At 58.7% G+C, this 12,479-nt stretch overlaps 1 protein-coding gene across 27 annotated transcripts in view; it reads left to right on the plus strand.

Moving 5' to 3' along the window:
• Positions 1–12,479, plus strand: part of WNK2 (WNK lysine deficient protein kinase 2) — a 128,487-nt gene that overhangs the window by 51,829 nt on the left and 64,179 nt on the right. For all 27 annotated transcript variants that reach the window (XR_016236446.1, XR_016236447.1, XR_016236449.1 and 24 more), the window contains exons 7-9: positions 369–588; positions 7,041–7,323; positions 10,535–10,731. Coding sequence is in view for 21 of the 27 variants with exons in the window: in XM_070050054.2 (XP_069906155.2) it covers positions 369–588; positions 7,041–7,323; positions 10,535–10,731 (700 nt within the window). In the remaining 6 variants the exon portion in view is untranslated. The remainder of the gene's footprint in view (positions 1–368; positions 589–7,040; positions 7,324–10,534; positions 10,732–12,479) is intronic.

Genomic DNA, 12,479 nt, shown 5'->3' on the forward strand with positions numbered 1-12,479 from the left:
CCACCCCCCGAAAACTGAGACCCGTGTCCCGGCACCAGGTTGGGGACTCTGGGTTTCCATGTTAGTCCCACCCAGAACCAGGTGTCTCCCTGTGGTGAGAGTTGACAGCTCACTGACACACCGCAGGGCCAAACCTGCACGGTGGGTAGTCTGGTGCTTTTGCATGCATTGTATCCTTCACAAGGAAGAGAAGGAAGTCAAGACAAGGTGCAGTAAGAGCCGATCTCAGGGATGGCGTTCACTGTGCTGGGAGCCGCCCTCAGGGCATAGCCTGCCACTAGGCAGTGGAATCAAACAACCTCGGGAGGGTGCCGTCCGGCTGCCCGCGCCCTGCGGGCATGCCCTGTGCGTGACCGCTCTCCTTGTAGGTATGAGATCAAGGACCTGCTGAGTCACGCTTTCTTTGCGGAGGACACGGGTGTGAGAGTGGAGCTGGCCGAGGAGGACCACGGCCGGAAGTCCACCATCGCGCTGCGGCTGTGGGTGGAAGACCCCAAGAAGCTGAAGGGCAAGCCCAAGGACAATGGCGCCATAGAGTTCACCTTCGACCTGGAGAAGGAGACCCCCGACGAGGTGGCCCAGGAAATGGTAACCCGCGCGGCTCATGCTGCCACCCGCACCTTGCGTGGGCAGGTCTGGGGGCAGCTCAGAAATTGGTCAGGGAGGAACCCAATGAGAGTAAAGCGCTGCTTGGCTTGACCTGGTTCTTTGTTGATGGTGCTGTGGTCCGGGGCTGGGTTTGGGGCCTCCGGGGCTCCTTTAGCTTGGGGGGCATGGTTGTGCTTGTTTGAATTTCTAGGAAGGAGCATGCATTTCTCTCTTGTTCTTCTCCTTGCTCTTCCCCTTCATGTGTGGCTCTAAGGGTGAGGAGCAGCTTGGGGCACCTGCAGCAGGAGAGACCCCTTTCTGCCTGGGTTATTGGCGGGGCCTTACGCTGGCTGCGTGGGAGGGCAGGAGGTGGAGCCAGTGGTCGCTGGCAGGGAACAGTAGCTCAGGTGAAAGAAGAGAGGCCGCACCGTCTCCAGAGCATTTCAGATCTCAGATTTTCCATTTAGGGACACTCCCCCGGTAAAGTCAGTGCCAGTGTGAAAAACCCTGACCTCTGCAATACTTCCGGTCCCCAGCATTTCAGATCAGGGCTCTTCCACCTGTAATGAGGAAATGATACTTGTGTGGCGCCTGTGGTGTGGGAAGTGGGGGGATGGATACCGAGAGCCCTGAGTGCCTGGCACAGTTACTGTGGCTCTGTTCCCTAGGCTTCCACTCCCAAGTGGGACCCCACGGCCCACGTGTGGCTACTAAGGATTAAGTTACTGAACCTTTAAAACTCACTTTCTTGGTTTCACTGGCCACATGTCAAGGCTCGATACCGCTGAGGCTATGGCGCTTGTGATGGGCCGTGTGGAAAGATCTCTGTAGCCTGCGTGTTCTGCTGGGTAGGGCTGCCATTTAGAAGGTCGCTAAATGGGCATGCAGTGGGGGCTTGTTTGCTGGACCGGGGACACCTGACCCAGAGAGGCAGTGGCTGGCGTGTAGTTGGAAAGAGGCCATTCTGGCAACCTGGCTATGGTGTAAGACAGACTCGGGCGTCCACATTGTTAATGATCAGAGATGGGCAAACTTAGTAAGTCAGCCTGTTGGATGAGAACCAGCGAGACCTGCAGTGGGCTGGACAAAGCCAGGGAAAAAGAACCACAAGGCTGGGCGTCCGGAGAGGCCTTCGCTGTCGCGGGTGGGGAAGTGTACATTCGAGATGACTGGGTGATGGGCCACTGATTTTTAGGGAGCCTAGTAGCAGCAGCAGCCCGTGGCTTGCTGCAGGAGACCCGCCAGCCTCGCCAGCGCTGACCACCAAGGTGCACCCTTTGCTCTTCGGTAAAACAAGCTTGTTACTGAGTGTGGCCACACCTGCTGAAGGTGTCACCTGCAGATGTCCCAGGACTGGGAGCCGTTTCCAGTGAGAAGTGGAGCCAGGCCTTGGATGGGGGCAGGGAGCAGGGGCGGGGAGGCCGCTCTGCGCAGGCTCTGTTCTGGTGGGGAGACTGAAGCCTGGGGATGCTGGGAAGGTGTGTGTGTGCCCACCCTGAGGACTCTGCTGCTCCTGGCCCCTCCTGGCCTTCTCAGGGACGTGGATCTGAGGGCGGAGCTGGAGCCCCTGGGTCTGGAGGGGAGGAGTTGTGTCCCGGCTGTGATGGCACATTGTGGATAGGGGTGGGCGCCGTGTCTCACTGTCAGGCTGGCGGCTTCTCCATGGGGCTCCTACTGCCAGCTGGCTGCACCATCACCCCCAGGCCAGCCGGTCCCTGCCCGGCTTGCTGTTGGTCTTGTCCCTGACCTAGTCAAGCCTCTGCAGTGAACAGCGGGCCTCTGGGATTCTCAGGAATCCTTGGGCTACATAGGAGGAGGTTTTCAGACACAGCTGCCCTGATGGCTGAAGGACTGCATCCCGGGAGTCACCAGCCCAGCCCTCCCGTGCCTTCACCAGTTGAAGTCACCATTGCCCTCCAGTTTGTTGCAAGTAGTCACTGTCACGTGGGTGGCGTGCAGCCATGGGCAGGGAGGGTGCTGCTGTTTGATGGTAGCTGTATGCTGAGAGCATCCTCCTGGGGGGACCATGCTGGCCACTGGTGCTGGACTATGGGGAGGCATGGCTCATGGGGTCTCAGGCCCATGAGAGGTTGCGGCAATACCAGGCCACATTGGCTTTTGCCTTGCAGGAAGTGTGGGCAAGGTGATTGAACGTCCTAGATTGGATGTGGCAGAATGGCCTCTGGAGAGGCAGGTAGGGTGAGGCGCTCTCCTTCCTCCCTGGAATGTGGTCGCACCTGCTAGGTGCTGGGCTGGGCCTGACACCAGCAAGCAGAGTCTGGAAGGCAGGTGCCGCACAGTGGCTGAACCATGGTAGGGGATGTGAGGGCTTAGTACGAAGGATTCTGCTGCTGACAGCACATCCCAGGAGCTGTCCAAGGATCCCAGACAAGTGGGATCTGGATAGCGCCTCCTACGGGATAAAGGCTTCACCATATCCTGTCCCTGGCACTTGCTGTACACCTGGGCCAGGTCCCGGTATCAGCTCACACGTGTGACGTAACAGCCGAGTACCAGGGCATCCATGCAGAAGCAACGTGGTTCATGTCCAGTTAAGGAACAACCATGAAGCAGAACAAATCCCCAACCTGCTGAGGAAACAGGCCCAGCCGGGGGCCGCCTTTGGTGAGCTGAAGGCTGTGCGTTCCCAGGGGGGCTGTGTTCCCTGTGACAGAACCCGTCATCAGCCACCTCTGCTCCCTCCCCGCCTCTCACTGGCCTCGAGTTGATGCTGAGCCTCTTTGAAGGGATCCCGGGGCCTCTCCAGGTTCTGCCCTCACAGCAAGGTGCCTGGGCTGGCAGGGCCTTGCTGCCTGCCACTCCTCTGCCCCCTAGTCTATGGAGACTGGAGCTCGGTCTGAGGCCACTCTTGCTCTTAAAAACCACATGAGGCTGGCGCCGTGGCTCACTAGGCTAATCCTCTACCTGCGGCGCCGGCACACCGGGTTCTAGTCCCGGTCGGGGAGCCGGATTCTGTCCCGGTTGCCCCTCTTCCAGGCCAGCTCTCTGCTGTGGCCAGGGAGTGCAGTGGAGGATGGCCCAGGTACTTGGGCCCTGCACCCCATGGGAGACCAGGATAAGTACCTGGCTCCTGCCATCAGATCAGCGCAGTGCGCCGGCTGCAACATGCTGGCCGCGGCAGCCATTGGAGGGTGAACCAACGGCAAAGGAAGGCCTTTCTCTCTGTCTCTCTCTCTCACTGTCCACTCTGCCTATCAAAACAAAACAAAACAAAACAAACAAACAAAAAAACACATGAGCTCCGTGCTTCCCTGTTTGGGAGAAATAGAAGAAATGCCTTGGAGGGAGGTCTGGGGGCTGTGCAGAGGGACATGGGAGGGAAGTGGACATGGCCTGTGGGCATCGTGGAGAGTGACATGGTGGGGGAGGGCTGTTTGCTTTGGCAGCCTCTAGTCTCAGGTGGGCTGTGCCTGGGCAGAGACAGGCAGAGGGGCGCTGTGGCCTCAGTGTGACCCGGGTCACCTGGCGCCTGGGGGACAGTCTCGGCTGATGCCCACTCCCTGCACACACCTGTCCCCAGGTATCATAACGGGGTGTTGCCCACTGAGGGGACTGCCTGCTGCAGCCCACGTCAGGCCTGGTGGGGGGGGCCTCTCCTGTCGGTTCCCCATCTCCCCACCAGGCGCCCTGTGGTTGGGGTGTGGTCTTCAGGGTCCCTAGGAAGCGCTTTCCCAACACTGGGGGCCAGCACAGCCCCTCCTCCAGGAGCCCGAGTCTCACTCTGGTGCGGAGCCGGCGGGAGCCCAGGGCGGAAGCCTGCGCTGACTGGCCGGTGTCCGCCCCCAGCCACCCTCCGCTGACCGCTTGTGTGGGCCGCGCCCCCAGCCTGCTCCCGCCCCTGGTGCTCAGGGAGACCTCAGCCTGGGCCGTTTCCGTGAGGAAACTTCATTCTGCCAAAGGCAATTGTCTTGTGATGGAAATTGTTTTTGAAATAGTCACAAACTTGCTGAGAAACGATGAAGAAGCTGCTTCTGGGAACCGCTCGGGAATGAGTTGCTGGCCTGGTCCCCGCGCGCCGAGTATTTCCGTGTGTGTTTCCCACACACCGGGACAGCTCCCTGCACAGCTGCACCCGGGGTCAGCCATGAACGTGCCACCCCTGTGTCTCCACCCGCCTGTCTCAGGTGACTCAGATCCCCCGCGACACCATCACAGCGAGGGCACAGGACAGGGTCGTGTGTCCCCTCAGGAGGCTCAGGCATCCTTCTTTGGTTTGGTTTGCGTATTTGGTTTTTGTTTTATTAGAAAGACAGAGGTTTCCAGCCTCCGGTTCAGCCTCTGGTTCAGTCCCCAGATGTCCACAATAGCCAAGGCTGGGTCAGGCTGGAGCTAGGAGCTAGAACTCAGACTGTGTCTCTTGCGTGGGCAGCAAGGATGCAGGGACTCACACCATCAGCACCTGCTGCATCCCGGGGTGTGCATGAGCAGGAAGTTGTCATCGGAAGTGGAGGTGGGAATTGAACCCAGACCTATGGGATGGGATCAAACCAAGCGTATCTTAACCCCAGTGCCCAGTGCCCACCCCTTGGGTTCCTTTTGGGGCGGAGCACGCTTAGTTAGGCGGTGCGTCTTTCCCCGCATCTCAGGAAGGCGCCGCGTTCCTGCCGCATCCTGCCCGCGGGGTCAGGCTTCTGTCTGTCTCACTGTGGGGGAGGCTCACTCAGGGGGCTGGGGGCAGTTGTGCCTTCTCCACGAGGCGCTGTCCCCCTCTGCTGGAGCTGATGCCTGTCTCGGGGGAGGAAACTATGCAGCTATCCTGGTTCCTGTCAAACTATGCAGTTGGCTTTCCTCTCTCCGGTCTCAGGGTGCTGTTCTCTTCCCTAGGCTGCACTGCCCTGACTGATCCTCCCCAAAGGCAGCACTTGAAACACTCTGGCCTGCACAGCCTCTGAGGTCAGGGGTCAGGGTGGGGGGAGCCCAGCTTGAGGGACTCAGGCCTCCTGTAGGGCTACGTGCTTAGACTTGATGGGGTCTCACTGCTGAGACCCCGGTTCCCTACCTGGCGGGCCTCTGCGCAGAGCTGCTCCTGGTGCGGCTTCCCCTGGAGCAGATGATCCAGGAGAGGGCAGTGGGGAGAGATGGAGGCTGAGACACAGATGTCAACACAGAGGCAGAGGGAGAGAGACAGAGAGCTGTCACACTCACCCACCTGGCCCTGGCAGGACACCCCATTTTTTCTGACCCCATGGGTGATTTGCACCCCCACACACAGTGTGCAAGATCTTTGAGAATTTGTGGGCACACCCCTGAACCCTCCTCATGCCACTGCTCATCGGATGTCCACTTGTCCCAGATTGCCCGGCAGGAGGCCCTGTGCTGGCTCCCGTGTCTGCACAGCCCCGACGCTTCCTGTGCATCTCCCCCAAGTCCGGTTCATCCTTGTCCTCCTGCCTGGCCCTAAGCTGTGTTCCCTGAAGCCACACTGGTTTCCTGCACGGGACTGTGGGTGGACAGAGCCCGCAGGACACGTGGCATTTATGCGGGCGCCATAGGCACACGTGCAGTCCATCCGTGGTGTTTGTCCTCTCGCTGGCGGCTCTGATGCCCACCCAGCACCGCCAGGCTCCTTTCCACGTTGGAGGAGCCAGCGTCCCTGTTCCCGACGCGTTCTTGCTTGGTCAGCCGCACACGGTCACCGGCCTCCAGCTCTGGAACCCCTCTACCTCACCCCGCCGATGTGCCTCCTGTGTCCACCTGGCCCACATCTGGGCGCCGTCCTGCACAGCACCTCCCCTCTCTCGAGGCTTGTCCAGCCTCGCGTCTGAGGAGCCGGGTTTTCCGGAAGGGAGGGAGGTCTGGGGGATGAGCAATCTCCGTCCTTGCACTTGCAGCTCAGCCAGAGCAGCCCTTCAAAGGGGGCCTCTTTCTCCAAGAAGCGAGAAGGTGATTTTGCTATGAATTGTCTCAGCGGGCTCCGGATGCGGCCTGGAGTCTCAGGGCTGCTGTACAAATGCTCTCGCACACTCTTCTCTGGTTGATCAGTTTTAGGGTTTCGCCAGGCACTGGACCCCACACTGCTGTCGGCGCCACTTAGAACTCGAGTGTCTCTCCCCATTCCGGGCAGCCCCCAGCCTCTGGGACAGCTCAGGATTCCCGTGAAAGCTGTGGCATTGTAGCTGCTGTCCCCATTTCTGAGCACAGGAACAAGGGTGGGCTGGGACCTCAAGAAATCCCAGGGACTGGCAGCTGAGCTGCTGAGGGCAGTTTGCTGCCCCGGCCACTGCGCTCTGCAGATTCCAGTCGATGAGGGCCTATGGTTACCCTGGGGTGATGTGAGCCTCCCAGGAAGCATTGGGGGCTGCATTTGGGGGCTGTGGGGTCCCAGGAAGGACCCCTCGGCACAGGTGGTGAGGGCCGCCCGCCAATGGCGGGCCTTAGAGGAGCAAGGCGACCTGGTATCCATGATGCTGACAGTGTGACCACCTTTGCAGATCGAGTCTGGCTTCTTCCACGAGAGCGATGTGAAGATCGTGGCCAAGTCCATCCGGGACCGTGTGGCATTGATCCAGTGGCGGCGAGAAAGGATCTGGCCTGCGTTGCAGCCCAAGGAGCCACGGGACGCAGGCAGCCCCGACAAGGCCAAGGCGCCAGCGGCACCCCTGCAGGTCCAGGTGACCTATCATGCACAGGCGGGGCCACCAGGGCCCGAGGAGTCAGAGGCCGACCAGCACCTCATGCCCCCCACGCTGCCGGCCAGCGCCACCTCCCTGGCCTGTGAGTACTGGTGTGGGCCACAGTGATAGCCATGCCCTCCCCCTCCCAGTAAAGCCAGCTGTTGGGCAAAAACAAAGTCCTTCCCCTTTATTGGAAGCCTGGTACGGAAGGCAGATGGGAGCGCCATGCTGCCCTCAGGTAGTCGAGTTGTTGCTCTGGGGCCTGGGGCCTGCCAGTGTCCTTAGTACCAGGACCTGGGAAGAAGGCATGTGCGGAAGGGTGGGATTGACCAGGGTGGGGCTCGTGAGCACTGCTCTAGAGGGGTTGGGACTCTGTCAGCATTTCCCAGGGGTCTCTTACGGGGGGGTGGGGGGTGGCGTTAGGGCTCACCGAAGGCCAGCTTCTCAGGACACACAGGGACAAGCATGCCTGCAGCCAGCAGCGTCAGGGGCAGCCAGTCCAGCCCCAGGTCCCTGTTGTGGACCCGGGTCAGGTTCTTTTGGGCCTCGTATGGGTGGCAGGGCAGTGAGATGCTGCCGTCTTAGCCTGTGTTTGCTGTTAGCATGCTCCATCCCGTGTCATCTGCTGTCCGGTGGCCAAACTTTGAGACATTTGGTGCATTTTCCACGGGGGGAATCTCCGGTGGACTGGGGGAGCCGCTGTGAGGCGTGCTTCCTCTCAGCCCAACAGCAGCGGGGCTGGTGTCTAGCACTCTACAGCAAGCTGAGGGTGGAGGGCCGTGGCCGTGTCTGCTCTGTGCACCAGCCCGGAGCAGAATCATCGCGTGACCTGTCCGGCCAGTGTGTCAGGCTGTCCGTGTGGAAAGACTGGAACGTGTTTGGTTTGCTTAATATACACATCCTTGTTTGTCGTTAAAGGAGCAAAGCAGCTCCCGGCAGCTGTTCGAATTCAGTGATTGCTGCGTCACTGCTCCGTCTTGTGATAAACCTGAAAAATTAATTAAGAAGCACAAGGTTTTTGTAGGAAAAAGTTCTCCCAGTCTGACAGTCGTAATTGTTGGTTGGACACTTTCTGGGGTGGGCATTTCAGCATCTCCGTTTGTTGCACTTTGAAGAGACGGTGTTGGGTCTAGAAATAGTTCAGGTGTCAGCTCAGGCTGGGCCGTGTGAGATGGTCCAGGGCAGACAGTAAGTGCTTGGTCAAGTCCCATTAGACTTTGGAGCACCCTGCACATAGATCTGTCCCCTGCTGCCTCACGGTGATGGCATGTGCTGCAAGCAGAGGCTGTAACCACACTTCTCAAAACATTTGACTCACTTGTTGTAATTTTACAAAGCAGATGATGTCACCACCATGTGGAATGAAGTCCAGAGTCTGCAAGGGTGCTTAGTTGTGCTCCCTGGGGGCAGCAGGTGATATCGGTCTCCCCATTGACTTTCTGTAGATGATCCATGCACACACATACATAATACCACATACGTGGGCATGTGCACACACATCACATATGTGTATACAGCTACATGCATACCTGGTTGTGTATGAGCACACAGTGTACCCCACACAAGTATACCTATCTGCCCACCCACACACAGGGTCCGTGTACCCACACAAATGTACACACCCATACTTGTGGACACTCATTTACATTCACACATAAGCACATGAATGTACCATGCTCACACACACTCTTACATATATGTACATAGTGCACCCATATACTCACATCCATGTGCAGTGTACACATAGTCACATATGCATACTCAGACACATTGTGCTTGAATATACACAAACACTCACATGCTTAAACACATACATGTTTGCACACATGCACAATGCATACCCCATGCCCCTCTAGTCCGCAGTGGAGGGCACCCCACGTGCTCTGAGCTCTTCTGTCCTCATGCTCCCATCTGGTCCCAGAGGGTCCCATGATGTTGACCGTGATTCACGGAGAGCTGATGGGGCCACAGTGGGTCCATGTATTTACAAGAAGACCAGCAAGCATGCACATGCATCGTGGGAAGATAAAGCAGAGTACACGTTTCATTCTTCCCTCCGTGTGCCTCTCACTGAGCTTGGTCTAAGCAGCCGAGGACAGCAGCAGGGTGACTTGTCAGCAGGCCCGAAAGTGGTTGCTAAAGTTAACTTTTAATTATCCAAATAATAAGCACGCTCACACTGGAAATGTGGAGTGTTACACATGTGGTTACACTGGCTCTCTCAGAGCTGTACATACCCTTCCTCCCTCCCTAAGTGGAAATGACCACATAAATGACCAGCTGGCTCATTAGAAATCAGAGCCATGTGTCTAATTGGTTTTGCACAATTAATCTCTGCATTCCTTCCTAGTCTAAATAAGTTCCAGTCCCTGGAAAAATTACTTTCCTGCAAAGCCCACAAGCTATCCCTTGTAGTGTGCTTAAGTGACAGGTGTATGGATGTGTCGCTCTGAAAGGTGGCCCCTGGGCATTCCGAGGTGGCAAGTCCTAATGCTTCTGTGGCTCTTGGGATCTGGAAACCGTAACTAAAAGTGCTGTTTCAGGCAGGCTTTTGCTTCTCACAGTTCAGCGGCCTGGCCATGCAGGGAGCAGTCGCCCCTGGCCTGTGGCAGCGAGGCATGCCCAGTGTGTCCTATCTGTGCCCTGAGTACAGGCAGGTCTGTCCACTGCACCCGCGGTTGGCAGAGCTGTGTGGCCCGGCCCATGTCGTCTCTGGGAGCCCACCTGGGGCCATGGACACTCTGCCCTCTGTTCCCCCACGTGGTGGGTGCGACCCCTCCTGAGGCCTCTCTGGGAGGGGGTGCAGGCCTCCTTTTCCAACTGTGTCAGAGTTGGTCTGTGACCTGTCTCCCCGTCCAGCCCTTTGCCCCAGCGTGAGGGTGGTGGGCGTCTCAGTCACGGAGGAGGAGCATTTCCCTCACAATTAAGACGTCAGCTGTTCCTTAGCTTGTCCCTCTGCTGCTAAAGGCTGGACAGTGCCCACTGTCCAAGCTGTGACAGGTTCCCATGTGTGCACTGCATGGGGCGATGGCGTCTGCCCCCAGGAGGGTTGTGGGCTGTGCCTGGCCTGGCATCCACGCTGCCCTGATGCTGGGCCATGTTGGGGTGGGTGCAGGTACAACCCTCACCTTGCTGTATTGTTCCGGAATAGTTGACTGTTCAGACAGCATTCATTGGCCAGTTATGAAATCTGCAGAACCCATCCAGTCTGGGAGATGGAGCTGTGCAGACCAGCCCAGGTCTGCCCCGTGCAGTGCCGTGGAGGTGGCTCCGGGCGTGTCCACACTAAGCCATGTCTTTGTCCTCCCCAGCGGACAGCACCTTCGACAGCGGCCAGGGCTCCACGGTGTACTCAGACTCGCAGAGCAGCCAGCAGAGCGTGGTGCTCGGCTCCCTCGTGGACGCAGCGCCCCTGGCCCCCTGCGTGTGCAGCCCCCCGGTGAGCGAGGGACCCGGCCTCCCACACAGCCTGCCCTCACTGGGACCCTTCCAGCAGCCCGCCGCCACGGTGAGTCCCAGAGCCACCCCAACCTGTCCCCGCAGATGAGGGCCACCCTGGCTGCACCAGCTGTGGCCAGGCTGAAGGTGGCCCCTGGCTGGCTGCTGGCCACCTTGCCCTGGGAGACCTGCAGAAGCAGGCCTAGGGGAGACCCCGTCTTTGCCAGGAACTGGGGAACGGCAGCCTCTGACATGGCCCTGAAGACCCCAATGAGAAAGACACTGTCGGGAAACAGACGCCAGGGGTCCCCATGATAGGACTGGCCTTGTCCCTCCCCTGAGCACGTACTGGTGCTGGCGGTGACAACAGGCAGCCGCCCGGCCGCTGGACCTGGCCTGAGATGTCAGGCTGTCCCAAAGTGACAGAAGTGCGTCAGTGGTCATGACAAAACCCGAGATTTAGTTTTGGTGTCTAGCCCCATGGGGGATGGTCTGTCACCTCTGGCAGGGGGTCACTGCCATGACAACCCAGTGGGAGTGTGGGGAACACTGAGCACGAGATGTCCAAACTGGGGATGTGAGACCTTGGAGAGAGGAGGGTTGCAGGGGCGGGATGGTGGGGGGATGGGGGTGGGGGTAAAATCACACTTGGTGTTTATTGTTTGACTTTTTTTTTTTTTTTAAGAGAGGAGCTAGTCTGTCTGTCTATCTAAATTTGAGCCGCAGAGACAGACAAACAGAGATACTGCCATCTGCTGGTTCACTCCCCAAATGCCCATGTCAGCAGGTGCTGGTTGGGGGTCCAAAGCTGAGAGGCAGGAACTCAGTCCAGGTCTACACGGGGGTGGCAGGGATCCAACTGCTTGAGCTATCACTGTTGCCTCCCGGGATCTGCATTAAGAGGAAGCGGGAGGAGCCGGCGCCGTGGCTCAATAGGCTAATCCTCCGCCTTGTGGCGCCGGCACACAGGGTTCTAGTCCCGGTTGGGGCGCCAGATTCTGTCCCGGTTGCCCCTCTTCCAGGCCAGCTCTCTGCTGTGGCCCGGGAGTGCAGTGGAGGATGGCCCAAGTGCTTGGGCCTGCACCCCATGGGAGACCAGGAGAAGCACCTGGCTCCTGCCTTTGGATCAGCGCGATGCGCCAGCTGCAGCGCAGCAGCCATTGGAGGGTGAACCCACGACAAAAGGAAGACCTTTCTCTCACTGTCCACTCTGCCTGTCAAAAAAAAAAAAAAAAAAAAAAAAAAAAAGAGGAAGTGGGAGCCAGAGCTGAGCATGGAATCTGGGCACCCTGGAGCGGGGGAGGTGGGGAGATGCAGGCATCTGAACCGCTGGGCTGAACGCTCACTCCTGATTTTCATTCTGTTAACACTAAAGCAGACAAAGCCATCGCTCACTTCCCAGGCCCTCGTGCCCAGTGGCGAGAAGTCCTTGAAGGGAGACACCGCCCCCGGCCCCATGGTGGGCTCTGTCTTCACCCCTCCCACCTGCTGCTTCGCTAACTGCAGTTCTCACTTTGACCACTGAGGCATCCTGTTGGCCGATGCTCTGTCCTGCCGGCTGCCCGCCACGCCGCTGCCCATGAGCTGTCCCTTCTGTCTGAGCAGAGCTGGGGCCATCGAGAGGGCCCAGGAAGTCCCTTCGGAAAAGCAGCCCAAACTGTCGGCCGTGTCTGCCTTTGCTGCCCGCAGTCTCGGGCCTCATGGGCAGCCGTTTGAGAAGCGGCTCCTTGCTGCTCTAGACTGATGGCTCTTGGCGGTGTGGACACCTGAGCTAGGGCTGAGCCCTGTGTCCTGCCCAGCTCTCACCCTGTCAGCCGA

The sequence above is a fragment of the Oryctolagus cuniculus genome, chromosome 1, assembly GCF_051225735.1.
Source record: "Oryctolagus cuniculus isolate XC-2025 breed Fujian yellow rabbit chromosome 1, ASM5122573v1, whole genome shotgun sequence".
Lineage (NCBI taxonomy): Eukaryota > Metazoa > Chordata > Mammalia > Lagomorpha > Leporidae > Oryctolagus > Oryctolagus cuniculus.